Source organism: Diabrotica virgifera, chromosome 7 (genome assembly GCF_917563875.1).
Source record: "Diabrotica virgifera virgifera chromosome 7, PGI_DIABVI_V3a".
NCBI lineage: Eukaryota > Metazoa > Arthropoda > Insecta > Coleoptera > Chrysomelidae > Diabrotica > Diabrotica virgifera.
Genome location: NC_065449.1, coordinates 10,904,188 through 10,932,047, shown reverse-complemented (window position 1 = coordinate 10,932,047; position 27,860 = coordinate 10,904,188). Strand labels below are relative to the sequence as shown.

Below are 27,860 nucleotides of genomic sequence, written 5' to 3'. Positions count from 1 at the left end.
GGTTATGTGTGGATGATTGTTATGTAGTCTATCCACTATCATGATCTTTGTCTGTGATATGTTTAATTGCAGACCAAATATTTGACTTTCGTTTTCAACCAGCCATATAAGCTCAATCAGCTCTGCTTGACTATTTGCAAAAAGGGCAGTGTCATGTGCGAAACGTAGGTTGTTTATTTTATGACCATTTATTGAGATGCCTTTTTCCCATCCTTCAAGTGCTCTTCTCATAATATGCTCTCCATATATATTGAATAATTGTGGAGATAGTATACATATACCTGTCTGACGCCCCGCTCTGGATGAAATTCGTTTGAAAGTGTGTCAAAAACTTTAACTGATCCAGTAGTGTGTTCGTATATTCGTATAGTTCAGTTATAGGCGAAATAAGGTGTTGGGGTACGCCTACTTCTTTTAGTATTCGCCATAATTGTCTCCACTTGACCCTGTCGAACGCCTTACGATAACCTATAAAGCATAATACTCGTATGTACAGTGGAATTATGAATTCCCTAGATTTTTCGATTATCTGTCTTATATTCAACAGGTGTTCTGGAATACCTCTACCTTTGGTAAATCCAGTTTGCTCTTGTGGAATTTCTCTTTGAAGGAATGTTTTTAGTCTCTCATTGATTATATGTAGTCATAATTTTACTGGCATGTGATATAAGAGAAATAGTTCTATAATGGTCGCATTTATGGAAGCTGCCTTTTTTATGAATTGTCGACACACCACAGATATAATAGCGTATACTCAATAAAAAACGATACCTTAGCCAACTATGACAATAGGATACTAGATCGAGAAATTTACCACAGGATACAGGCTGGTTGATTTAACCAGGAAAGATATGCAAAAGTGTGATTAGGCCTTCACTGGTGTGCGGTGTTAAAATGTAGCCTGTAAATTGGTTCAAAAAAAAAAATTGGGTAACTGAAGGGAAAATATTATGGTGGATATTGGGTAATATTAGAAAGAACAACGTGATTAAGGAAAGAGTTGACGTAACTATAGTCTCAAAAAAGGTTCAATAACAAAGATTGCAATGGTTTGGTCACGTCAGACGTAGAAATAACTGTGGAGCGAAGAATAGAGTTGCTTGAAGCTGAGGGAAAGAGAAGTAGAGTTAAACCGAGGAGAAGATAGAAGGACCGTGGCAGAGGACTTGATGGAGAAAGGTTTACATATAGAAGAAACGATGGATAGGAATGAGTGGTGAAGAAGAATAAGGAGCAACGACACCTGAAAAGGGAAAAGCAGTGAAGGAAGAAGAACAATTCGAAATGTGAACAAAAAAGTTCTAAAAAAAAATGTGTGACAGGAAGATCAAAATCCAAAGAAATGAACATGTCTTCACAAATCCTCGATAAAATATATTTAAAAATCATTTTAGGTTTTTAAAGTTATACTTCTTTAGGCGCTATGGGAGAGAAATTGAATATCCGTGAATTCATCAAAATCCTTATTCCCCGGCGCAGACGCATTATACATTTGCTCTGATGGTGCAAATTGATTGGTGTTCAAATGACATGACAATAATTGTTCAATATGGAGGTTATGGATAAACAAAAATATTGTATATTAGTTTTTATTGTTGTGAGGACACAGACAAAAGCAAGTTTATAATTGTAGTAACTTTTTAAATAGTGTTTAAAAGCAACAGGTACGTACTTAATTGTAAATGTTTCAGTATTGTAATAAAAAATTACATAGGTAGGTACCTACATATTTGGAAACTGTATGTACCTATCTATTTATAGTAGGTAATGCTTTGATTTACATAATTTGATTGCCAACAAAATTTTTACCACTCTTCATCTAATATACCTATTGTTTTCTTACTCTATGTTTTGTTGTATTTTAATATTTTAATTCCCTTTGTGAACACAAACACACACAAAAATCAAATTAATTTGATTAAATTCAGAACTGTCAAACAGTAAAACGTTCAGTTAGCCTACCTTCCCACATGACAAGTACGTGTAAGTGGTCAAATCGGGTGACGGGTGTTTTTTAAGTGGATTTCAACTCTAAGCACGCGGGTTCGAATCCCAATGCAAGTTTTTATTTTTTTATTTTTTTTTATACATTTTATGATTGTGAATATATTTGTTATATAAATTTTTTCAGAAAATGCGTATTTAGTTAAAAATTTTGCCAGCAATTATTGTTCAGAAATCATTTCTTTGGTGCATTTTTCAATGTGTTTGTGTGTGTTTTAATCTTTTATTTTTTTAATTTTTGGTATCTATTGTTTTAATAAAAATGTTTGGAAAGTAGTAAGTAGTAAAATTAGTTAAATATTTAAATAAAATATAAATAAACTGTTTAAAGTACATATAGAGTGGAAGGCACTTAGGGAATAAAATTATTTCTCTCCTTGTTTCAAAATAATTATAAAAAATGCTGATACCCGTAGATTTTGGAATAAAAATGTGCACTTTTTAAACATAAATTTTAATGTACAGGGTGATCCTTACAAGTCTAGCAGAGTCCATAATCTTTATTTTTAATGGAACACCCTATATATTCTTATATTTTTAAAAGCTGCTTAACAACCTGATTTCAACGAACTATATCATGTAGGGTGTATTATGAATAATACAGGGTGAAATTTTGAAATTAAAAAGTATGGAAACCACTTATGGAATAAAATTGTTTGTGTCGTTATTTTAAAAAATTATAAAAATTACTGGGACATGTCAATTTTTAAATTCAAATGGGCGTTTTAAAATATAAATTAAAATATACAGGGTGATTCACGCAAGTACAGCATAGTCCATAATCTTTAGTTTTAATGGATCACCCTGTACATTTTTATTATTTTTTGAATCTGCTAAACAACCTTGTATCAAAAAAGTGTATACCTATTATGTAGGACCTATTATGAATAATACAAGGTGAAATTTTATATGTATAATTATCGTATGTATAATTTTCGTCAAGAAATTAAATATCTACGAGTACATAAAATTTTGAAATTAATAATTTATCAGGCTTTAAATAACGGTATTATTTGTTGAATTAGCTAAATAAAGGCATACGTTTTCTAAACTAAGTAATAAATCTATTGGGTTTTGTATTTAATGTCCTGACAAAATTTATAAATAATTTTTAAATTTCACCTTGTACTATTCATAATGGACTTTACATAATACATTTTTTTGATAGGAGGTTATTTAGCAGATTCTAAAAATTAAAAAATATACAGGGTGATCCATTAAAACTAAAGATCATGGACTATACCGTACTTGCGTGAAGCACTCTGTATATTTAAATTTATGTTTGTAAAGCGCCCATTTAAATTTAAAAGTTGACGTGTCCCAGTATTTTTTATATTTTTTTTAAATAAGGACACAAACAATTTTATTCCATAAGTGGTTTCCATACTTTTTAATTTCAAAATTTCACCCTGTATTAATCATAATACACCCTACATGAGACAGTTCATTAAAATCAGGTTGTAAAGCAGCTTTTAAATATATAAGAATATACAGGGTGTTCCATTAAAAATAAAGCATATGGATTATGCTAGACTTGCGAGGATCATCCTGTATAGTTAAATTTATGTTCAAAAATGCACATTTTTATTTAAAAATCGACGGGTCTCAGCGTTTTTTATAATTTTTTGAAACAAGGACAGAAATAATTTTATTCCATAATTGCCTTCCACACTGTATATTAATTTCGTTGGAATCATATAATAAAAGTATAACTTCTTACGTGCGTACAAAGTACACACATTCTTTTTATTCAAAAACAAACCCTCCTAAAATGATTTGTCATTAGTCATTAATGATCGACCAAATATTTTCACTAGTAATACCACTAGAGGTCAAATTATTTCCGGACATTTTTTTGAGATCATGAATATTTTGAAAATTTCCCGAGTCGCAGACGAGGGAAATTTTCTAAAAATATTCATGATCAAAAAAAAATTTCCGGATATTAATTTGACTTCGCGTGGTATTCGGTAAGAAAATTCCACACCAAATTTGCATTTGAAAATCCAAAGCTGCATGAACAGATTAATAGCGCGCCATAGCTTTGTCAGCAATTATTTAGGCTTTCAAATTCGTAATTTCTACTCATTGTAGTTGCATGGGAATACCATTTCAAGATAGAAAATAGTATATTCTTCAATTTTACATAAGTTTTGAGTAACTACAAGTGATAGAAAATTATTTTTTGGCGTTTTATTTTAAATTATGTAAATAAAAACCAGTCTGTCAAAAATGTTCTGTTATTGTAAACGTCAAAAAATTTCCACTATAATTCGCTGTTGGGTATCCCACGAGCAAAAAATTTCCGATAAAATACCTCCGTTGCCATGGTGATCTGTCAAAATAACGTATCTTGATTGGTTCAAAAGTACAGGTGTGGAATTTTCAAAAAAAAAGACTTACCATTGCGTTCATGTTGAGCTGTTATTAAGACACAGGAGAAAACTGTTATCTTTCATCTTGCACCCCTGGTTTATATACTTGCACAAAATAGTAAAAATGGCCTTCAATTATATAAAATATGCATTTTGCGCTGAAAATATCTTTTTGAGCGATATAACGGAATCTTGAAATTACCTATCCGTAATATGTAAATTTTATATAATCTGAATTTTAATTGTTTTTATTTTCTATTTGCCTGATTTACTGGTGCAGATATATTTTAATTGATAGAATAAACTTGATTCTTAGTGTCACAGTGTTGGTATTTTGTTATTTAGAAAAATCAAAACAGTCTCAACATTTTTTGTCATACACTATTATAATAACCTGAGTTTCTTTTACTATTAGTGGAATTTTAATTTGTCTTGTTCTTTTTCTACTTCTTCTCTTACTGTCTTGACTACCCTATCGTCTGCCATTCTGTTTGTATGGTTGTTCCATTCTCTGTTCCTATAATTTGGGACTGGAAGGTGTGAACATCTTAAGATACCTAGACTCACTCTTGACTAAAGATAACAACGTCAGTGAACGATTTAAAATCTATTAGGGTTAGAGCATGGAAAAGAGTTAAAATATTATATAAGGGGCAGAAATAGGAGTTTTTCGGTCCAGACGCGTATAGCAGAGGGATGTAACCGTGAGAGCACTAAAATCTACATTTTGCCCCGTGTACAATACAAAATTTTGTTCATGAAGTCGCCAGAAACACACGAAGTTTTAACAATTTTGCCTTAAAAAATACTACGTTGCCTAGGTAATTACCAGAATACCAAAAAAAATTGTGTCAAAATGTGGTCGAAGTTCAGCAAGATCTGGTAAAATCTGAGCGAAATGAACAATGATTCCTCATTTGCTTTTCATAGATTTTACCCCATGGGATCAAATGTGACGTTTCAGCAATTATCAAGAGGTGTAAAATTATGACATTTTATATCAGTTATAAAAAAATATATCTTCTCGGCTATTTTCTTGTTTTTAAATCGATGTAACTCGAATAATAGAGACACATAAATAACTCATTACCAGATCCCAAAGATGTTTTAATTTTCTTATAAATAAATTAATTTATAACAAAATTAAACTACATATTTTTCCTATATTGTACACTTTTTTAGAACAACTCACCAAACATCTACTATTTAACGTTCTACTACTAGTTCAGAAAAATAAGAAAAAAATATCCTGTTGGTGACACAATCCCCTCCAGGCCGAAACCAAATTTTTTGAGTAGTATGGACATCTATAATAATAACATATATTTTCCCTTAATAACATATATGTTTCCTGCAGCCGATTTTGATGATAATATACATAGTTATAAACAAATAAAGACCAAAAAACGGTTAATTTTCTCTTTTTTCGTCTATTACCAAAAAGTTAAGCATTTTAATCAAATTTGAGAGTAAGAAACTCATAAGCCGTATAAAAAATATGTCCTCTGAATGCCCGCTGAATATGTTGATCCTTATTGGTTGCTTAGAGAATTGCAAATTAAATCATAAATTTTGAGTTTTTATAAATATTCATAACTTATGTAAAAATTAACTTAGAACCTTCTCGTTAAATGGAATGCTGAAACTTCTGGTGCTTAAATCATACCCTAAATTTCAAAGCAATTGATAAAATAGTTTAAAAGTTATTTAATTTGTTTATCCCAAATTCAATACTTTTTGCAACACTATAAGTCACAAAATAATGAAGTTACAGTAATACTTTGGATAGTTTATGGAAGAAGAAGATTTACACTATTAATTTAATTAAAAAAAAATAAAAAAATAATTCTAAATATTGCAAAATTATTTTGCAAGAACATGTGAATTAAAAAAAGGGACTAACTTCGTCCATAATTGTCCTAGGACAATTGTTTTTCTTTCTAAATGAGTATAAAAATTCAGTCTTTCTAAATATCAAAAAATTATTTTTCTACGGCTAACGGTTAAAAAGTTATTCTAATTGTTTATAAGTAAGCAAAAAATCGACATGTTTTTGCAAAATAATTTTACACTGTTTAAAATTACTTTTTGTCATTTTTTTTAATTAAGTTAATAGTATAAATGTTCTTCTTTCATAAACTGTCCAAAGTATTACTGTAACCAAATAATTTTCTGACTTAGTGTTGCAAAAGAAATGAATTAGGGATAAACAAATTAAATAACTTTTAAACTATTTTACCAATTGCTTTGAAATTTAGGGTATGATTTAAGCACCAGAAGTCTCAGCATTCCTTGTAATAAGAAGGTTCTAAGTTTATTTTTACATAAGTTATGAACATTTATAAAAACTCAAAATTCATGATTTATTTTGCAATTTTCTAAGTAACCAATAAGGATAGACATATTCAGCGAACGCCATATTGAAGTTTTTTATACGATTTATGAGTTTTTTAGTCTCAAATTTGTTTAAAATACTTTTAAACTTTTTGGTAATAGACGAAAAAAGCAAAAATTTACCGTTTTTTGATCTTGATTTGTTTATAAATATGTATATCATCAAAATCGGCTGCAGGAAACATATATTAGTATTACAGGTTATTAAGGAAACAGGTTATTAATATACATAGATATCCATACTACTCAAAAAATTTGGTTTCGGCCTGAAGGGGGATGTGTCACGAAAAAAATCTTATTTCTCTGAACTATACTACTACATGTCGGTTTATAACGTTCTCCGCTTATTATAAATTAATAAATGAAAAATAATTTCTGTCATTGTGGGATCGGTACTCACCGGAGGGACCGCAGACGTTCGGAAACAATTAGCGTCTCTTTGCAAAGACAATGACGTCGACTTTGTAAAGTAATAAGACACTTACTCAACACACACACTACACATTACTCCCCTGACTTAGTGATAAGTTATACAATTACGTGGCTAAAGGTTCTAATTCTAAACCAAAGCCAGAATCAGAGAAAAAAAAACGTTCTCCGCTGTTTTTCAGCTTCCAATGCCCACTTCGTCCGGTTGTTTCAAAGATCCTCTTCTATGTTTCTTTCTCTCAGCTCTTTGACTATTCCTTCGCTCCAACTTTTCTTTTTAGTTTTTCCTCTGGTATTCGTTGTTCATCCATTATTTGTATATGTCCGAACCAGATAAGTCGTTTTGTCGATAAATCATCGGTGATTGTTCGTTTTGATTTCCATTATTTCTCTAATGCGTTCATTGGTAATCCGTTCTCTTGTAGGTCTTCCTGCAGCTCTTCTCCAAAAATCCAATTGCGTTGCTCTCAGCGTTGCTAGTGTTATTTCTTTCAGTGGCCATACATCACAGTTGTATACGGTGATACTTTTCACTATAGTCTCATTTTGTTTTTGTTCTCTTTGCTGATGGATGAAGTTTGGTAAATATGACTCAATATTAGTGAAATAGCATATAATCCAAACAAAGTTACACGAAATTCAAATAGTGACTTCTGGTTATATTTCCGGTCATATTGGGTAAAAACCTATGACTTGCGAAGTCCAATTGCTTGTTTAAACAATGTTTGTTTAAAAAAGATAATTTTTTAATCAATATTTTATGATACATTAATCAATGGAACTTCGTAACAATATAATTTATTGTTATTAGATTTAATTTATAGAATTTATTTTTATCATTTAGATTAGTTCCTCGACAACTAATGGCCATTCTTCTTCTTTACGTGCCATCTCCGCGACGAAGGTTGGCAATCATCATTGCTATTTTCATTTTTGACACTACAGCCCCAACGAGTTCATGAGCTGCATCCAAACCATTCTCTGAGATTTCTTAGCCAGGCCATTTTTCTCCTACCTATGCTGCGCTTTCCTTGAATCTTTCCCTGCATAATTAATTTTAGGGGTTCATATCTGTCACCACGTGTTATATGACCCAAGTATTGAAGTTTTCTTATTTTGATGGAATCCAGTATCTCCCTGCTGTTCTGTGTTCTCCTTAGTACTTCCTCATTGGTTATTCTGTCTGTCCAGGAGATTCTCAGCATTCTTCGATATGTCCACATCTCAAATGCTTCCAATCTATTGAGGCGTTGTTTATTGAGAGTCCATATCTTCACACCATACAAAAGAACAGAAAATACATAACATTTTAGTACTCGCTTTCTAAGATTTAGGCTGAGGTCTCTACTACATAATATTTGTTTTATATTAGTGAATGCACTTCTAGCCATTTCTATTCTAATTCGGATTTCTTTGGTATAATCGTTTGTTTCACTAATGTTTGTCCCTAAATAGTTATAGTTCTGAACTCGTTCTATCGTCTTATTATTTACGTGTAGATTGATGTTTCTTATATTTTTCTTTGATATAACCATGAATTTCGTTTTCTTTATGTTTAGTGACAGACCAAATTCTTCCCTCGTTGCAACAACCTTATCTAAAATTCTTTGTAGATGTATAATAGTTTCTGCTATTAGTATTGTGTCATCGGCGTATCTAATTTCACATATGGGTAGGCCATTTATTTTTATGCCTGATACTTCATCTTCTTATGCTTTTTTGAATATATCTTCTGTAAATGCATTAAACAGTGATGGCGACAAGACACAGCCCTGTCTAACGCCTCTTTTGATTTTTATTTTATTGGTGTTTAAATTATTTATTCTTATGACAGTTTCTTGTTCATAATACAGATTATTTATTATTCTTATATCCCGTGTGTCGATGTTCTTTGTTCTTAGTAGTTTTATTAACGGATTATGTTTCACCGTATCGAATGCCTTGTTATAATCTAGGAAGCAGACATAGATGTTCTGGTTTACATCTAAACATCTCTGTATTAGCACATTTACTGCAAATAATGCTTCTCTGGTTCCTTGAGCATTTCTAAATCCGCACTGCGTTTGTCCAATGTATTGTTCTAACTTTTTGTATATTCTGCGATGAATAATCTTTAGAAATACTTTGAGTATGTGGCACATTAGACTGATGGTACGGCGTTCGCAACAATGGGTCTATTGAATAAAAATAAGTATTTGCTTTTACTTCTTCGTATTTAAGTATTTACTTAATAGTAATTGAACAAAGCATTAAAGAAATAACTTTATTCAATTACTATTAAGTAAATACTTAAATACTTGTAAGTAAAAGCAAATACTTCTTTTTATTCAATAGACCCATTGTCTGGCGTTTCTCTTTTCCACACAATTGATTTTGCAATCCAATACCTAGTGTAGTGTGCAGTGTAGGTATGTGTTGAGTAAATGTCTTGTTACTTTGAAAAGTCGACTTCATTATCTTTACAAAGAGACGCTAATTGTAGCCGAAAGTCTGCTGTACCTCCGGTAAATACCTACCGATCCCACATGGATAGAAACTATCTTCACTTATTAATTTTCAATAAATGAAAAATTTCCGACCCCTAATGAGATTCAAATTCACGACCCCTGAATCCAAAGGTAGACTCTCTTACCAGTAAGCCACAGACAGGGGTAATTTATAGAATTGAATTACAAATTATTATGTATTTGATATAGAAAATCTGCATTGAATATTACTACCCCAATTTCATCATAATTACTGCCCAAATTTCACCATGTAATTCAGAAATGTAATTGACATTCAAATCTAGTTGTTTTTTCATATATCCGCTGTAGTCTACTTTATCTTCATTGAAGAATGTCTAATAAATAATCTGAAGTATTGTATTTGTTAGGTAAACAACAGTGCATCAATTATTCAGAAATAAATTTATTATAAGTACATTAAAAAACAGTCCATATATGTATAAAATATGTATATTAAGCCGTTAAATCAATGTATTCCAAAACCCGTTACAATTTTTAAAATACGGGTAGCAATATTAATAATCTTGAAGGTCGGATAAGGCTCTTAGATCAGTATTTAAAGCAGGGGCGAGAACAACGTTGCATCAGTTGTGTCTCAAATAATCAACCAACATGAACTCCATGGTACGGTAGTTTATTATTTTTTATTATATAATCGAGAAACTGTGCGTAACTGTGAATATTTCTAAGTGTCTATTTATCATACTTACTTACCTAGTCCTAAGCCTTTCTACCTTTAGGTATAAGGCTGGTGGAGTAAGTTTTGCATTGTTGTCTCCATGCTTCCCGATCTTGTGATAGGTTTCTTGCACTTTCAATTGTCAATCCTTTCTTCTCGATTTATTTTCTGATTTCATTTACCCACATAACTCTTGGTCTTACTGTTTTGTTTTTCCCCTGAATTCTCGTTCTGAACACTCCTTTTGTCAGTCTCTCCATCGACATTCTACACACGTAACCGAACCATCTAAGTTGACCTACTATTTTTTCATTGATTGGTCCTAGCTTTGGGTTTTGTCTGAGTGTTTCGTTTCGTATTTTGTCTGTCCTCTTTCTATTTGCTATTTTCCTCAGGAACCTCATTACCATAGCATTGGCCCTGGATTTTTGTCTCCCTATCAATCTGCATATCTCGCTGCTATATGTACATGATGGTTGGTCTAACTACTGATCTAACGACTGCCGCTTCCATCTTCACTGGTATCTCTTTTTTCACAAAAAATGTTGTTGTCATAGTGTTAAAATATGGTTCCTGTTCGCCCATTCTCTCATTTATTTCCGTGTCTTGTTTACCATTTGATTCAATTATTACTCCTAGGTATTTAAAATATTCCACTTACTCTAGTTGTTTCCCGTCTAATTCTATTGCGTGTATCTTCCTCATATTTGAAATTATCATTGTTTTTATTTTCTCTGTATTTATTTTCATATTTATATTTGATAGTTCTTCTTCTAAGATTTCAAGATTGTTCTGTAAGTCTTTTCTGTTTTCTGCTATCAGTACCATGTCGTCTGCAAATAATAGCTCCGAGAGTTGAGCCTGTTTCATTGGCCATTATCCTAATGTTAGTTTTCTCATTATTCTCTTGGCTTTCTTTCTTGCTTCATCCAGTACAACTGAGAATAGTAGTGGGCTCAACACGCATCCCTGTTTAACGCCTTGACTTGTAGTAAAGTCTCTGGATTCCTCGTTATTGGTTCTTACTGTATTTGTATTATTTTTGTACAAATCCTTTATTACTTCTATAATGTTCCTGTCGACTCTCCTTTCTTTTAGTGCCTTCCATACGTCCTTTCTTTAAATTCTGTCAAACGCCTTTTCCAGGTCGATGAAGCTTATATGTATCTCTCTATTCTTATTGATTACCTTCTCACTTACCTGTCTTATTGTGAATAGTAGGTCTAGTGTGTACAAATCATACAGTGTTCCAATCCAATAGTTTAGTTTTACCTTTTTAGTTTTTAACCTCTTAAATTTCACAATGTGTATATGCCATATTAAAATAAGTTATTGTTACAGCTGTATTTTTCACACGTGTCTTTTTCAGATTGCTCTCACCTTTGTCGCCTTGGTAGCTTCCGCATCTGCTAGCGGCCTAGGCTTAGGCTTAGGATTAGGTTTGGGCGGATGGGGAAACCCAGGCCTCCTCGCCGCTCGCGCTCTTAGCCCAATTGGACCCTCTGGTGTCGTCACAGGAGCTGGTGCCGCCGGTCCCTCTGGAGTAGTAACTGGAGCTGGAGCTGCTGGACCCGCTGGAATAGTCACCGGACGTGGAGCTGTAGGACCAACTGGTCCCAATGTAGGTGGTATCTTAGCTGGACCTGGTGCCTTAGGTTTGGGATTGGGCGTTCCTGGCATTGGTCTTGGCGCAGTAGGTCCTGCTGGAGTCGTTCCCGGAGCCTTGGGTTTGGGATGGGGTCTTGGTGGCCACGGGCCCTCTGGAGTCGTCACCGGTGCCGGCGCAGCTGGTCCATCTGGAGTCGTTACTGGAGCTGGAACTGCTGGACCTGTTGGCATAGTTACCGGACGTGGAGCTATTGGACCAAACGGACCTAACGGAGTTGGTGTCTGGGGAGCTCCCGCTTTAGGAGGATGGGGCGCTGGACGATGGGGACACTAATAGAAAAATTAATTAACCAATTGTTATGTTTGTATAAAATGAAATGCTGTGAAAACTATTAATACATATTGTATCTTTATAATTATACTTCGTTTACTTATTTTGTTATATCTTTAATACTTAAACATTTCTGAAATATTTAAGAAACTTTGATATATAGGAATAATAACAATATGTATTATGAAAAGTAAGAAAAATTATTTCAAAAACTTTTAAAAAATAGCATTAAAAGGACATCTTTTTGGAGTGAACGTTGTCTTTGCACTGTATAAGATGTCTTTAAACAACTGTACACTGTCGCATAGAAAGCAACTCAAGGAATAGTCAGAAAAAATATCTGAGAAAAAGGACAAATGTTGGTTTCACCAAGATAAACTTAGGGGGTGGAAGAACCGCTGAAGGCTGGAAAATAACAAAAATCTGTATAAGGTTTAAGAACGGAAGAGTCACTGACCCTTGGGAAATATCTTTGGAGCTAAAAAAATGGAAGTCGGCCAATAGAACTATACATATTTTCTTGTAAAATTTATTATTAATAGTTATTTATGATATAAGTGTTAAATTCGAAGAATGCAAAATGAGCGAAGCGAATTCTGCAATTCACATGAGTGCCTTAAAAATGTACTTTTTAACACGTATATCATACAATATTTTTTCTACAAACGTCTTATATATCAACAATTATAATTTATTCATTCTTTCTCAATTACAGGACAATACCTACAAAAACTTTTACTTGAACTTGACTGACATTCCATTTTTATATTTTTCTTGACATTACATCAAAACTGCCTATACTGTCAATACGTAAATCATAACAACTATAGAATAACATCTACTTTTATTGTTATATATTCTGCCAAATTTTAATAGTTTTTTTCTACAAACGTGTTAAAATGCAATAATACAGTTTAAATTAAATTTAAAAAAACCTTTTAAACCACTTTTTCAAATTGCGCAAGTTGTACTATTAATATTAATGTTAATAAATGACAAGGTATAAATAATTGTCCGACAAGGTATACTCTTTTACATCCGAAAATCCCGACAGATTATTGGCATAAAAATTTAGATTTTTCAAGACACGATATTGTTAATAGCTCGCGACATAATACAGTCGGATTTGTGCGAAAATTGCAATACAATAAGTGACTTGGATCATATATTTTTTGCATGTGATAAATATGTGACAAAAAGAAATTTGTTGAATATGCAGCTAGTGCAAGAAAACGTTTATCCCCCATATAATCTGATGAACTTACTAGCTTTGAACAAACCGTCAATCATTAGGATTCTGCTAATTATGTTAAGTCGTGTAAATTGAAACTTTAGATTATAAAATTAGTCGTGTAAATTAATAATACCCCGTATCCCTACTTAGTATGTGGTTAGTCACCCTGAACGATCTGGGTGCGAAAAGTTTTTTTTTCCCTCACCTACCCTGGATTGTTTTGTAATGGATTCGGAGATGAATTCGTAATGGTTTTGGTGTATGGTGATGCGTCGATTTCAAGAAGTGTTGCAGGCTAAATGGGCGCAGTTCCCAAAGCCATAAAAGAAAAAAAATGAAATATAAATATTTTGACGTTTCACAATTTGACAATTCACTTTTAACTGCAGTGCCTTAAAATTTTTAAAGCATTAGTGCTTTAAAGTAGCATTTTTAACGCTCCTATGGAGTGCTAAAAATTGCATTTTTAACACGGTTGTAGAAAATACTTATTTTCCTAACAAGTGCAGAAAGTCATTCTTTCTGCAAGAGTTAGGAACAATATTTTTCTAAGGGCCGGTTGTTCGAACGCTAATCAAGAATGATCATTATCAAATAATTAATTACTGTCAATGTCAACTTTGTTTGGGTTGTTAAAAAGTCTGTGGAGTCTATAATCAATTAATATAACAATCATTATTAACATAATTAATAATAAATCTCATAATTGTAATTAATTATGTTTTCAGCAACCCAAACAAAGTTGACATTGACAGTTTTGGTGACAGTAATTAAATATTTGATAATGATCATTGTTGATTAGCGGTCGAACAACCGGCCCTTAGAGTCTTTAAAAAATTACCAAATCTTAATCAATTAATTTAATTAATATGAAAATTCCACACCTGTAATTTTGAACCAATCAAAATACGTTATTTTGACAGATCACCATGGCAACGGAGGTATTTTATCGGAAATTTTTTGCTCGTGGGGTACCCAACAGCGAATTATAGTGGAAATTTTTTGACGTTTACAATAACAGAACATTTTTGACAGACTGGTTTTTATTTACATAATTTAAAATAAAACGCCAAAAAATAATTTTCTATCACTTGTAGTTACTCAAAACTTATGTAAAATTGAAGAATATACTATTTTCTATCTTGAAATGGTATTCCCATGCAACTACAATGAGTAGAAATTACGAATTTGAAAGCCTAAATAATTGCTGACAAAGCTATGGCGCGCTATTAATCTGTTCATGCAGCTTTGGATTTTCAAATGCAAATTTGGTGTGGAATTTTCTTACCGAATACCACGCGAAGTCAAATTAATATCCGGAAATTTTTTTTTGGTAATGAATATTTTTAGAAAATTTTAGGAATTTTCAAAATATTCATGATCTCAAAAAAATTTCCGGAAATAATTTGACCTCTAGTGGTATTACTAGTGAAAATACATACACAAATTAATTCTTTGACAAGGTTGTCAAAACCAAACTTTCAATATAATTAGTTAGCATGACGACGATCTTGGTTTCCATGACGATGATTCAAAACGACTGTTATTGTCTACAGATTTGACTTTTGAATATTATGTCAAAATAATTTTATTTCATCGAATTGTAGCGTTAATTTCATTAAAACAGGAACACAATAAGATATATTTGAAATAAATTAATAAATAATATCTAAATATTAGTTTATTGCATGTATTATAATTACTTTAAGGCCATATTAACATATCTAAATTAACACGCGTGGGGAAAAGTAAAAACCGCGTGCGGAAAAGTAACATGCGTGCGGAAAAGTGAAACTTTCTAAACTAAAATGCGTGCGCGAAAGTAGACATTTTTGCACGCTCGTAGAAAAAAGATATTATTCATAACTGTGAGAACTGAAAGTCCGTGGTGTACAGACGTGTTTACAATTGCTCTCTAAAATATATAGTTTCGTGCCATTGATTGTATTTAATTAATCAAACAGTAAGTCTTTTTTGGATCTACTACATACATTAGTTTAATTAACAACTTCAAAAAAACATAAACCTGCACCTCATTAGAAGAATGTCTTTAAAATCTCTGTGCTTATATTGCAATAATTTGTTAATGGAGATCGATAGCCAGGTCTCTTGTCTAAGTTGCAACAAATTATGCCATAAAAGATGTGCTCGATCAGAATTAAATGGTTGCAATGAAACATCCGTATCATTTGAGAACTGGCATTGTAATACCTGTAGAGCCTCTCCGAATAACATTACTCTTCAGAATGAGCCATCTATGTCTTCAGCCTCGCTACTCAGCAACCATCAGTTTGATTTACTTATGGACAAATTATCCATTCTCACAAATTCTGTGACAGAATTAAATAACAAGTTTTCTACACAATCACAAATGCTTGAAAACTGCATGAAGGATGTATCCGCTCTTCGTGATGAAAATAATCTTCTTCGTGAAAAAGTTAGTTCCTTGGAAAAACTAGTGAACTCTACAACTCCGTCACAAGATGATATATATTACGAAACTACTCAGCGTTTGAAGCGGGAAAAGAACGTCCTACTCCTAGGAATTCCTGAAAGATCACCCGAAGATGACGCTCGCATAATTAAAGAAGTAATTACGCACTTATCTCCGAATTCTGCGAATTGTATCCAGTCCGGCTATCGTCTTGGAAAAAATACTAATAATAACAAACCTCGTCTTTATCGTGTTATTTTTGGGACTCCTAAGGCTGCATTGGACGTTTTGAGAAACAAGAAGAATATTTCTCGTAATTTATATCCTTCAGTTAAGATAATCTCTGATATGACACCTAAACAGCGTCAACATCTAAATGATTTACGTGCAGAACTAGAGTTACGATTAAAAACTGAAACAAATCTCACTATTAAATATGTTTATGGAGTTCCGCAAATCGTTCAAATACTATCCAACAAAAGAGTTCGCGAGGAAGAGTCTTCACCTAATCGAGAGTCTGGCCTAAAAGTTGTAAAACCTGCCTCCTCGAAATCTGAATAGCAATCAGTACACATTGTTTTTTGGAACTCACAAGGAATTAATAGTGTTAATGACTTTTTAAGTGATTTCAATGATATACCCATTCTTTGTTTATCGGAAACATGGGTTATTACCGAAAATATAAAATTTTCAAATTATTTATCTACTTACTCATGTGCCAGTTCAGTTGCCATAAAAGAAAAATCCTTGGGTAGGGCTAGCGGTGGTCTATCAATTTTTTGTAATCCCAACCTTTCTTCTGTTTGTATTGATAAATCACCTTGGTGGATCTTTTGTTTAATATCTAGCAATAATTATAAATTTGTAGTCTGTAACGTTTATTTTAAACCTAGTCTAAGTATTGAATATTTATTGTCACTATTTCAGGAGGTGTTATCTAATATTTTAGAGAAATTTAATGATACACCTATAATTATTAGAGGAGACTTTAACTCCCGTGTTTCAGACAATGACGTATCCCCTCCTGAAATATTTGAAAACACAAATTTTTTTGACGAGAGACAAAGTTTAGATACTGTAATTAATGCAAAAGGTAGATGCCTTCTTGATTTCATGAATTTTAACGGGTTCTGTCTGTTAAATGGTAGGTGTATTTCTGATCAGCCTGCAAAATTTACTTTCGTCGGCCCTATGGGCAAGAGTACAATAGATTTAGTCTGGGTAAATAACTCACATTTGCACTTTGTTAATGATGTTTACGTAAATACAACGTGTACTTTATCAGACCACTTTCCTGTTTCATGCTTTATAACTCAAACGTATCTTTCACCTATGAAAGAAACTATAATAAAAAATAAAACTATTTTTAAGTTAAATGAATCTTTAGTTTTGTCTTATAAACTAAACATGCAAAATTCTGCGGGGGTGCACATAATTCATGATGTCGAAATGGCAAACAAAAACCTGTTGGATAATATTTATAAAACAGCTGATAATCTTGGGCTGTCAAAAAGTATAATCGCTCCTAACAGACCTAATAAACACAAACCGTGGTATGATTGTCAATGTAGAGATCTAAAGAAATCAGTTAAAAGTAAACTCAAAATTTGTCAACAAAACAATTTCTCAAATCAAACTAAAAACGAATACTTAATTATTAAAGCAGAGTATAAAAAATTATTAAAAGTAAAAAAAACTGAATTTCAACAAAATATTATTGGTAATATTTCCAACTCTACTGATTCAAAAACTTTTTGGTTTCATATTAAAAGAGCTCGAAATATTTCAAATAGTTACATATCTTTACCTGCTGCAACATGGGAAACATTCTACTCTGAAATTATGGGAGCCGGGATAGTGGACACAACCCTCTATTTCGATGCGAGGAATCCGTATTTTGATAATCCTATTACCACCAATGAAATTTACTTAGCTTTAAATTCCTGTCAAAACAACAAAGCTCCAGGATCTGATAATATTCCCTATGAGTTTTACAAATACTTACCAAATAACTGGATCTTATACCTTAACTCATTTTTCAATACTATCTTCAACACTTCCACTTTTCCTAATAGTTGGTCGAAAATTACTCTAAAAATGCTCCACAAAAAAGGTCCCTCTAACGATCCTTCCAATTACAGGGGAATTGCTTTAGTAAACTGCATTACTAAAGTATTCATGCAAATTATTTTGAACCGTTTAGTCAATTGGGTAGAATCGTTTAATATACTTCCCGAATCCCAATCTGGTTTTCGTAAAGAACGTGGTTGTTACGATAATGTCTATACTCTTACATCCATCATTCAATTTCGTCTCCGATTTAAAAAGCGCAAGCTATTTGTATTGTTTGTTGACTTTAAGCGGGCTTTTGATTGCATTAACCACGCGTTGCTCTGGTCTAAACTTTTTGCTTTAGGTATTAGCTCTAAAATTGTACTTCTACTTAAATCTTTCTATTCTAATGCTACCTTTAGGGTTAATGCTGACGAGCAATATACTAAATCGTTTAACATTTGTGAGGGCGTGTTACAGGGAGAAGTCCTCAGTCCCTTGTTATTTGCGTTATTTCTTGCAGACATCGAAGATTTTTTTAAAAGCCGCGGAGCAGAAGGCATCAATGTTAATAACGTAAATGAAATTCTTATGCTTTTATACGCTGACGATTTGGTAATATTAGGTCACTCGGAGATCGATATATCAAAAAAATTAAAAATGTTGGAGGATTACTGCAAACAAAACAAACTTACTGTCAATACTGCTAAAACTAAAATTATGTGTTTCTCTAGGGGTCCTTATAACTTAAAAAATAATATTAAATTCACTTTCAATCAATATCCCATTCTATTAACTAACACCTATAATTACCTTGGAGTGACTTTTGCCTCTTCGTCTCTATTCCGTGAAATGGCAGATGTGAGTAATGCGAAAGCTAAACAAGCAACTGGAGCACTTATACCTGTTCTAGCTAAACTTAAAATTGACTGCATGCAAACGAGGCTACAACTTTTTGATGCATTAGTAACAAGTACAATCTCCAATTGTATTTCTGTATGGGCACTCCGTTATGTAGATGTTCTCGAACAAGTTCAAGTACAATTCCTAAAACGAATTCTTATGCTTCCCATATCCACACCCGGTTACATAGTCAGAGTAGAATGCGGCAGAGTCAAACTCTTGTATAATATATTCAAGTGGACACTAAACTGGTTAAAGAAAATTTATATGATGGACGATTCCCGTTACCCCAAAATGTGCTTTTTTCGTCAACTACAACTGATGGAGACCGATAGCAGGTATAACTGGGCAGCGCAGGTAAAATCACTTTTTACTTTTATTGATGCTGAACCTATTTGGAATAATCTCTCCCTTCATTCCCTACAACTGAATAGAAAAGCCTTGTTAATCAAATTTAAAAATAAGCTCTCAGAATTAGATATTTCTCTTTGTCAGCAATCCAATTTTCTCCCCTTATATAAACACCTAGCTCTTTCCGAATTAAGTCAAAAATACTTATGCCTAAAAATGCCCATCCAGATTACAAGAACTATTGCACAGCTTCGATTATGTAATTCATTCTGCTTAACGTTCACTTATAAGGATTCTACATATAAAATTAATCCTAATGAAATCTGTACTATTTGTAACAATAAGGAGTTAGAAACAATTGAACATATACTTTTTGATTGTCCAATATATTCTTGTATGAAACAATCATCCATTAATTATATAGCCGATATTGATACTGTAACTCATACCTTAAATAACATTACAGTATATTCAGCTAAAATAATAGCTAGCTATATCTGGAATGTTCTAAAACTTAGGTCTTTCATCATAAATGAATAGTTAAATACGTAAATTATACTTTGTATCTTTAATTAATTCTTATATAACTCGTTGTTTTTTTTTTTTTTTTTTATTTATTTCTTTCTTTTGTTTATCCCTAAAATAAACATATTGTGTGTTTCTTGGGATGAAAAAAAGGAACGAAATATTTGTTCTCACCCTTTCCATAAAATTGTAAAATTTTAAAAGGAAATAAATGTATCTATCTATCTATCTATCTATCTATTCATAACTATAAAACATAAATATTTAAGTTACCTATTATTTCATAACCTTTCCTACTAATAATAATAATAATAACAAAACCGTAAAATTTTGCAAAATATTTTAAATACGAATCCCGCGATATTTTGCGAAATGAACATTTTCTCCCCTGAATCCCCCCATTTTTTATTACAGATTTGGATTCCTTACGAAAAAATAAGTAACTTTTATTCGAAACATTTTTTCGAATTATGCATAAATGGCGTTATAATCGGAAAAAACGATTGTTGGAAATGGAAAATTAAATTAAAAAATGGCAAGCGCCCACTAAAATGGAAAATTTTATTTAACTTTTTTTGGTTTTAGGACCTACTCTTCACAATCCAATAGGTCTCCAAAGCGCTCGAGTGACTGCACATTTAGCATACTTTGCTCCCCTACCAATAGTGCACACAAAAAAAGTTACAGCCCTTTGAAGTTACAAAATGAAAATCGATTTTTTTTCATATATCGAAAACTCACAGGGATTTTTTTATTGAAAATAGACTTGTTTCATTTTTATGGCAGCAACATCTTAATCTTTGTCTTAATCTTAATCTTTGAAAAAGAAGCTACATCTCGATAAAAGGTGACTTATGAAGAAATACTAAGAGGCAAAAGTTTTAAAAACACTGTGTTTAACTAATGGTACCACAATAATAGTTTAATTGGAACGTACACAAACATTTGGGGGGTTTAAAAGAACAAAACCCCCATAAAATTTTTACGTAAATATATTGAAAAAGAAGCCGCATCTCGATAAAAACTGGCTTATCGAAAAAATAATAATAGGCAAAAAAGTTTTAAAAACGTTGTGTTTAACTAATGGTACTACAATAATGAATTAATTGGAACGTACACAAAAGTTTGGGGGGGTTTAAGGGAACAAAATCCCCATAAATTTTTTATGGGGTGGACAAATTTCACTGTAATTTTGTTTTAAGATTTTTCTGTCATAAGAATGATACATGTCCATTTTCAATAAAAAATCTCTAATAGTTTTCGATATATTGAAAAAAATCGATTTTCATTTTGTAACTTCAAAGGGCTGTAACTTTTTTTATGAGCACATTTGTACTAAGGTAAGTTAGGTTCAATCGAACTATTTTTGACACCAGAATGTGTGGTATAATTTATTACCAATCTTTTCGGGACACCCTGTATATTGCTTATAAGTAAAAAATGACGTTTAGTCTTTTGCATATTCCGCTTATGTTAGATTTGTATCACTAAATTTACAAAAAGCAGTTAATAAATAGAGATATCAAAAAGTGTCACGATAAAGGCTTTTATTGTGCTAATTTTTCTGGTATATTACTTTATTCTCGAAAATACAAAGAATCCTACAAAATGCGTAATGCAGATTGTTAGACTGTGATTTTCTAACAATTACCCATTTATTTCAACATTTCATTTATCTTGACTGAATCACACAATCATATCGTAAAAAATATAAAAAGGTGTTCACACCTAAAGTTTCGTTAAAAAAAGAACAAAAACTACACTTTCATTATTTGACTATTTATTTTTTTATGTAGGTACTTACTTATCTACTTACGGATATCTGCCGATATGGTAAGCTTTAACTCTTTAACGACATTGAATACATTTTTTTCTTGAATTGGTACAATTATGTACCATTGGTCTAGTCAATAACCTGTTACAATAACAACAATAATTGTTCTAAACGCGGATAGAAAGATTTATATGAACGAAGGTCATTTCTTGGGTTTGCTATTGTATAAAAGAAGAGGGAACAAGGGTGGTAGGTATCAGTTCACTTCAACGACTTGAACAAGTTTCCAACATGAACTCTTTGGTAAGACATAGGGCTTTATTTAATAAATTCCAATTAAAAGTTTGTATAAAAAATAGTATCAAAAAGTTTTGCAGAGCAGTTTTCTGCATTTTTCTTTTAGATTTTATTGCAAATAAACTTAATAATAGGGAATATTTTTTATGGCAAATGTACTGGATCTTTTGTCTACTTTTTTAATGTTCTTTATTCGCTTATTTAGTCCATACTTACTTTAAATATATGATTCTATCTTTTCTTTTTGGCAATGTTTTGCATTTTGATTGTTCTGGAGTATATATTTTTTCTCGATCAAATTTCGTTTTTAGCTTTTCGATATATGCATCGATTGTGGTATTTTCTTCTTTTTGAATGAGTTTTTAAAAACGGAATGTATTTATTTAATCTCCACTATTTGTTCTATTATCTGTCCCTACAGCTCTAATTTAAATCTTAACAGATTTGCTGTTGTAACCATGGGTTTTGTCTTGTGTGGGGAAATTAACAAGTTAAATATTTTCTGGCCGACATATTAAATTGGTGATGCATACGTTGTAAATCTCCTTCTTTTTTAAGTTGTTTTTCTCCAATTTGCTATTCGTTTTTTATTCTTACTTTTTTATTATTTCATCCATGATTAAGTTGAACAATAGAGGACTCAGGAAATTCTCCTGATTTATCCCATTGCCAGCTTCAATTTCAATTGTCAGTTAGTTCTTCTTCTCTGTTACTCTTATTGTCCTGTCCTGCTAAATAATTTCGATCGTTTTGACTAGTCTTCTACAATAAGTGGATAAAGTTCTTTAATTTGACCTAGTCAAAAACCTTCTTAAGGTCTATGAAACATAAATATGACGGTTTGTTGTATTCTAATGATTTCTTGTCACTCATGAAAACTAAATTGCTGATAATTTTTTATACTATTATAAACGCTCTTTATTTATGAAAATTGTTTTCTTCTTTTTTCAGGTAATTCTTGCTTTCGCCTGCATGGCAGCCACCGCCTCTGCCTCCGTCGTCGGCTTGGGCTGGGGAGCAGGATTAGGAGGTTTGGGATGGGGCCATGGTGCCGGTATCATCAACCCCCACGCTCTTAGCCCAATTGGACCCTCTGGAATCGTCACTGGAGCTGGAGCTGCCGGTCCATCCGGAGTAGTAACTGGAGCTGGAGCCGTTGGACCCTCTGGAGTAGTCAACGGACACGGAGCTGTAGGACCAACTGGACCCAATGGTGTTGGTGTATGGGGAGCTCCCGCTTTAGCTTTGGGACATGCCGGTTTAGGTGTTGGCGGATGGGGACATGGATGGGGTGCCGGACACTGGTAAACGAAAATAATTACAAAAAAGAAGTTGTTTTGTTGTGTTTTGTATAAATAGAACTGAAAAATACAAAAATTTAAATAAACGTTGTACATACATTAAAATTTTGTCTTTATTCTTCATAAAACTTTTGATGGGGTACTTTATATAAATATGAAAACGATTTTTATATACTCTATAGAGTTTGAGAGAAAAAAATATGAAATGTAGGCATAACATTTGTAGAACAAAAATCAAGCACAATATTTTATTACCAGAACTTGCATTAATATTAATTTATTATCAGAATATAAGAGACGTCGTAAATGTCTTTATTTGGTCAATGAAGAATACTTTAAAATATCAGATCAGGTTCAAAAGACAGAAAAAAATTCATGAAATATAGGTATATGCAAAAATATCGCTACAGAAGTGACACTGAAAATGTTAAAAATTAAAAAGATTACAACGGCGGCTGAAATTACATGCCCTATAAAGTGAGGGTTTTGGCGTCAGACTTTAACATCCTGGAACATAAAACAAAAAAAGGACAAACATACAGGTAGCAGGATGAAAAATCAGGATGTTGTTGCCCGGGTGCTAATCCACACCTTCATCGGAGGGAGCACCATCGGATACGTGGGGGCAATTCTGCTTTTAGTAAGATAGACCCAGTCTTAAATTTCAACCAACAGAAAAGAGAAGCAGACAGAGAGCGAGAGAGAGAGAAAGAGAGACAGAGAAACAGAGAAAGAGGGAGAAATTACGTGCAGCACTTGGAACATCCAAGGATGTAAAGTTAAGACAAAGAAGGGATAGACGACTTTAAAAAGATAAACCACGATATTTTGGTAACCATTGAAGATAAGAAAAATGGGAAACGGTACACAATTTATAGATGACATCTATAAATGATCAATATAGTCACTATTTAGTCAATATCATGGGAACCCATAAATGAACGATTAGTAAAACTCATCATGAAAATATATGGCACGCAAATAGCGATATTGGAAGCATACGGCTCCACTGATAACAGTCCGGTAGTACAAGAGGACAAGTTAATGGACATCTTAAAAGAAGAAATCGAAAAAGTGAGATAACCACAAGAAATAATAATAATAATACCCAACAGAAAGTAAAAATAAACGAAGAAACCAAAAAATGTATTGAGAAAATTCTATATTTGAAAAGCATAAAGTAAAAGGGTGATTCCATTTCAAATCACTCAATTTTGGATAAAAAAAAAATGTTGGATCTCCGATTTGTCTGAAAATTGGTATATAGCATCTGCAGGACGTAAAAATAAGATATTTAGGGTTAAAAAATTTTCTTCTCCTTTTTTTCTCAAAATTTTTTTAAGCGTTTTTACAGTGATTTGGTATTTATTTAAACAAATTTGCATTTTCTATCGTAAAGTATCGATAAAAAACATAATGTTTTAATAGAAGAGACTCAAAATGTCATTATATGGCATTATTACAAGTTATTTTAATTCAAAACAAGTTTTTGATCAAATTTTGTAGTGTAAAAAACGTTAAAATACCGTTTTTTACATTTTCCTCCATTCCCAAAATACATCACAATCGATTTGGCTGAAAATCTGCCCACAGATAGCCAAAACATAGGACTATAAGCGGTTAGAAGGATTTGAATTATAATATTACAATACCAAAAAAGTTACATGCAATATCATAGCCAAAAATGTAGGCGTCTACTGTAAGTACAATTAACTCGGAAAATATCGACCTCACGACGAAAATTGTTAAAAATAAATTGTAATAATTGTAAATACGATTTATTTGGAGCAATTTCAGTTCCTACCATTTTTGTCGAAAAGAGAAAAATTGCGGAGATATTGAGCAAAAACGGTTCTCCTTTAAAATAAAGATGGCGGCTAACGTAACGGAGGCTACTATTGACCCCACCAAAGAGTAGAAAAATACAATTTTGGGCAGCTCGGCATGCAAGGTCAAATGCTATTCCGACTGGACTAATATACTTTTGAGTCTAATATTATTGCATGTAACTTTTTTGGTATTTTAATATAATTCAAATCCTTCTAACCAATTGAAGTACTATATTTTGGCTATATGTGGGCAAATTTTCAGCCAAATCGATTACGATGTATTTTGGGAATGGAGGAAAATGTAAAAAAAACGGTATGTTAACCTTTTCTACACTATAAAATTTGATCAAAAACTTGTTTTGAATCAAAGTAGCTTGTTATAATGCCATAAAGTGACATTTTTGAGTCCCTTTATGATAGACTATAGCCTACTTTATGATAGAAAATGCAAATTTGTTTAAATAAATACCAAATAACTGTAAAACTGCTTAAAATAAAATTTTGAGAAAAAAGAAGAAGAAAATGTTTTGACCCTAAATATCTTATTTTTATGTCCGGTAGAAGCTATACACCAAGTTTCGGAAAAATCGGAGATCCAAAAGTTTTTGTCTGAGTGATTTGACATGGAATGTACCAAAACGATTAAGGGCAAAAGAAAATAATGAAGAATGGGAAGAAACATGTGTACAAAAATTTAACAATACATAGCAGGAACAAGGAAATCTGAATCCTGGAAAATATTGAAATCTTTAAGAAAAAATACCAAAGTCCAAATACAAACAGATACAATACCTGAAGCAAAAAATAGTTATTTTCCTAACAAGTGCGGAAAGTGATACTTTCACTTTTAAATAGTATGTTAAAATAATGTTATTTCATCGAATTATCAGTAGTAATTGCACAAGAGCTCTAAAATTATTGAATTTTTCCCGAGTGACACTTTGACAGTTTAAATTTATGTCAAAGTGTCACGAGGGCAAAAATTCTATATCAATTTTAGAGATCGAGTGCAATTTGTTGCGATTATTTTATGAATAAAACTGTTCAAAACCAAAATTTTATTGTAATTTATTTATGTAAGTACAAATTAGTACTGTTAAACACACAGTTGATATAAAATATTTTACGGTTGAATGTCATCACTTTTATAACTTTTAAAACATTAATTGTCATTAATGTCACTGAATGTATTTTTTTTGTAGCAACGAAGGGCATCTGACGTAATATACTTGACGACGGGATATTATCAAAAATTATCACCTTAATTTGCATTTCTGTAGCTTTCTATTGCTCAGAATCTCCTATGAATGAAATAATCGCGCTAATTTCATTAAAACATGAACACAATAAGATAAATTTGAAATAATTAGTAAATAATATCTAAATATTAGTTTATTGCATGTATTATAATATATTATTATAATGCCATATTACAAGGTATTTTAGTATTTTAGCTTTTAGCACGGCCGTAGAAAATAGTATATTGTGCAACAAGTGCAGAAAGGTACTAATTTCTCACGAGTTTGAAAAGTTGCGGTACGAGCGCAGGCGAGTGCCGCAATTCAAACGAGTGAGAAATTACCTTTCTGCACGTGTTTCACACTATACTTTTTCTACAAGCACAGTTTTTCCTAAAAATAAAAATCACAATTTCCAAACGACGATTAATTATAATAGGTACCTATGTGATAAATTTTAAACTGTATTTAATTAATACCTACTAATCAATTTAAATTCCTTATACCTAAATAAATTGCACAGAAATCAGTTAAAAAATTAATGAACTGCCTTAATTTGTTTAAATTTAAACAATTATTACACATTATTGACATTATACTTATGCAGTCACGGATTTACACAAAACCTACTTCATTCGACGTCTCTTGCACAGGTTGCTAAATCCTTATTGGTTATTTGATAATTATAAAATGTTTAATAAGAATAAAATTGTAAAATAAAACAGTTGTAACATCCATAATTTAGTTTCTATGCTATAGTTAAATATAATAATTGTCTTATAGGTTATATATTTGTCTAAAGTTTAACCACGGATGTAAACAGAATATAACGTTACTCAGAATTCGGTAGTCCACGGATGTAAACAGAATATAACGTTACTCAGAATGAGGTAGTCAACTGTGCAGAAAAGAACTTTGCGGCACAGAAACGTCACTTTGCGGCACAGAAACGTCACTTTTCTGCACAATAATGTCAAATATCTTATACTGTGAGAAAATATCAAGTTTGCTAACATAAAACCGTGCAGAAAAGTGCACTTTGAATAGTGGTTGTAGAAAAAACACTTTTTTTAAACGGTGTGTACGAATTATTACAGTTCACTATATTAATATACATATTTATAGTATGCGTTAGAAATTTGGTTGGTTTAAAAGGAAGTTTTGAAAAAAAAATTGAGTGCCAATGAGAGGAGAATGTTTATGTTTTTAAAAAATTCCCTTTTTCTACGGCCTTGCTAAAACAACCAGTTTCACGCACGCATTTCGTTTCCGAAAGTTTCACTTTCCCGTACGCCGTGCGGGAAAGTAGAATGCCTTTTAAGGTCATTATAATATACTATCATAATGCAATAAAATAATATTTAGACATTATTTACTAATTTATTTCAAATGTATCTTATTGTTTTCATGTTTTAATGAAATTAACGCAATAATTCGATGAAATAAAATTATTTTGACATAATATTTAAAAGTCAAATCAGTAGACAATTACAATGGTTTTGAATTGTCGCCATGGAAACCAATATCGTCGTCGTGGTAACCCATCATATTGAAAGTTTAGTTTTGACAACTTTTTCAAAACATTTATTTGTGTA

The 27,860-nt window shown here is 31.9% G+C and overlaps 3 protein-coding genes across 4 annotated transcripts in view; 2 read left to right on the top strand and 1 right to left on the bottom strand.

Moving 5' to 3' along the window:
• Positions 1–4,572, bottom strand: part of LOC114327384 (collagen alpha-2(I) chain-like) — a 35,519-nt gene extending 30,947 nt beyond the window's left edge. Inside the window, exon 1 of one of the 2 annotated variants that reach the window (XM_028275979.2) lies at positions 4,408–4,572. In XM_028275979.2, coding sequence (XP_028131780.2) covers positions 4,408–4,419 — 12 coding nt within the window. In that variant the 5' untranslated portion in view covers positions 4,420–4,572. The remainder of the gene's footprint in view (positions 1–4,407) is intronic. The other variant, XM_050656464.1, reaches the window with a different exon arrangement.
• A 5,602-nt stretch (positions 4,573–10,174) lies between these two features.
• On the top strand, positions 10,175–12,431 carry LOC114327382 (collagen alpha-2(I) chain-like). The gene is made up of 2 exons (XM_028275978.2): positions 10,175–10,333; positions 11,758–12,431. Exons 1-2 carry the CDS (start codon positions 10,322–10,324, stop codon positions 12,328–12,330), a joined length of 585 nt encoding a protein of 194 aa, XP_028131779.2. The 5' UTR covers positions 10,175–10,321; the 3' UTR covers positions 12,331–12,431.
• A 9,307-nt stretch (positions 12,432–21,738) lies between these two features.
• LOC114327380 (collagen alpha-2(I) chain-like) lies at positions 21,739–23,303 on the top strand. Its single transcript, XM_028275977.2, has 2 exons — positions 21,739–21,903; positions 22,849–23,303. Exons 1-2 carry the CDS (start codon positions 21,892–21,894, stop codon positions 23,203–23,205), a joined length of 369 nt encoding a protein of 122 aa, XP_028131778.1. The 5' UTR covers positions 21,739–21,891; the 3' UTR covers positions 23,206–23,303.
• The last annotated feature ends 4,557 nt before the right edge of the window (positions 23,304–27,860 follow it).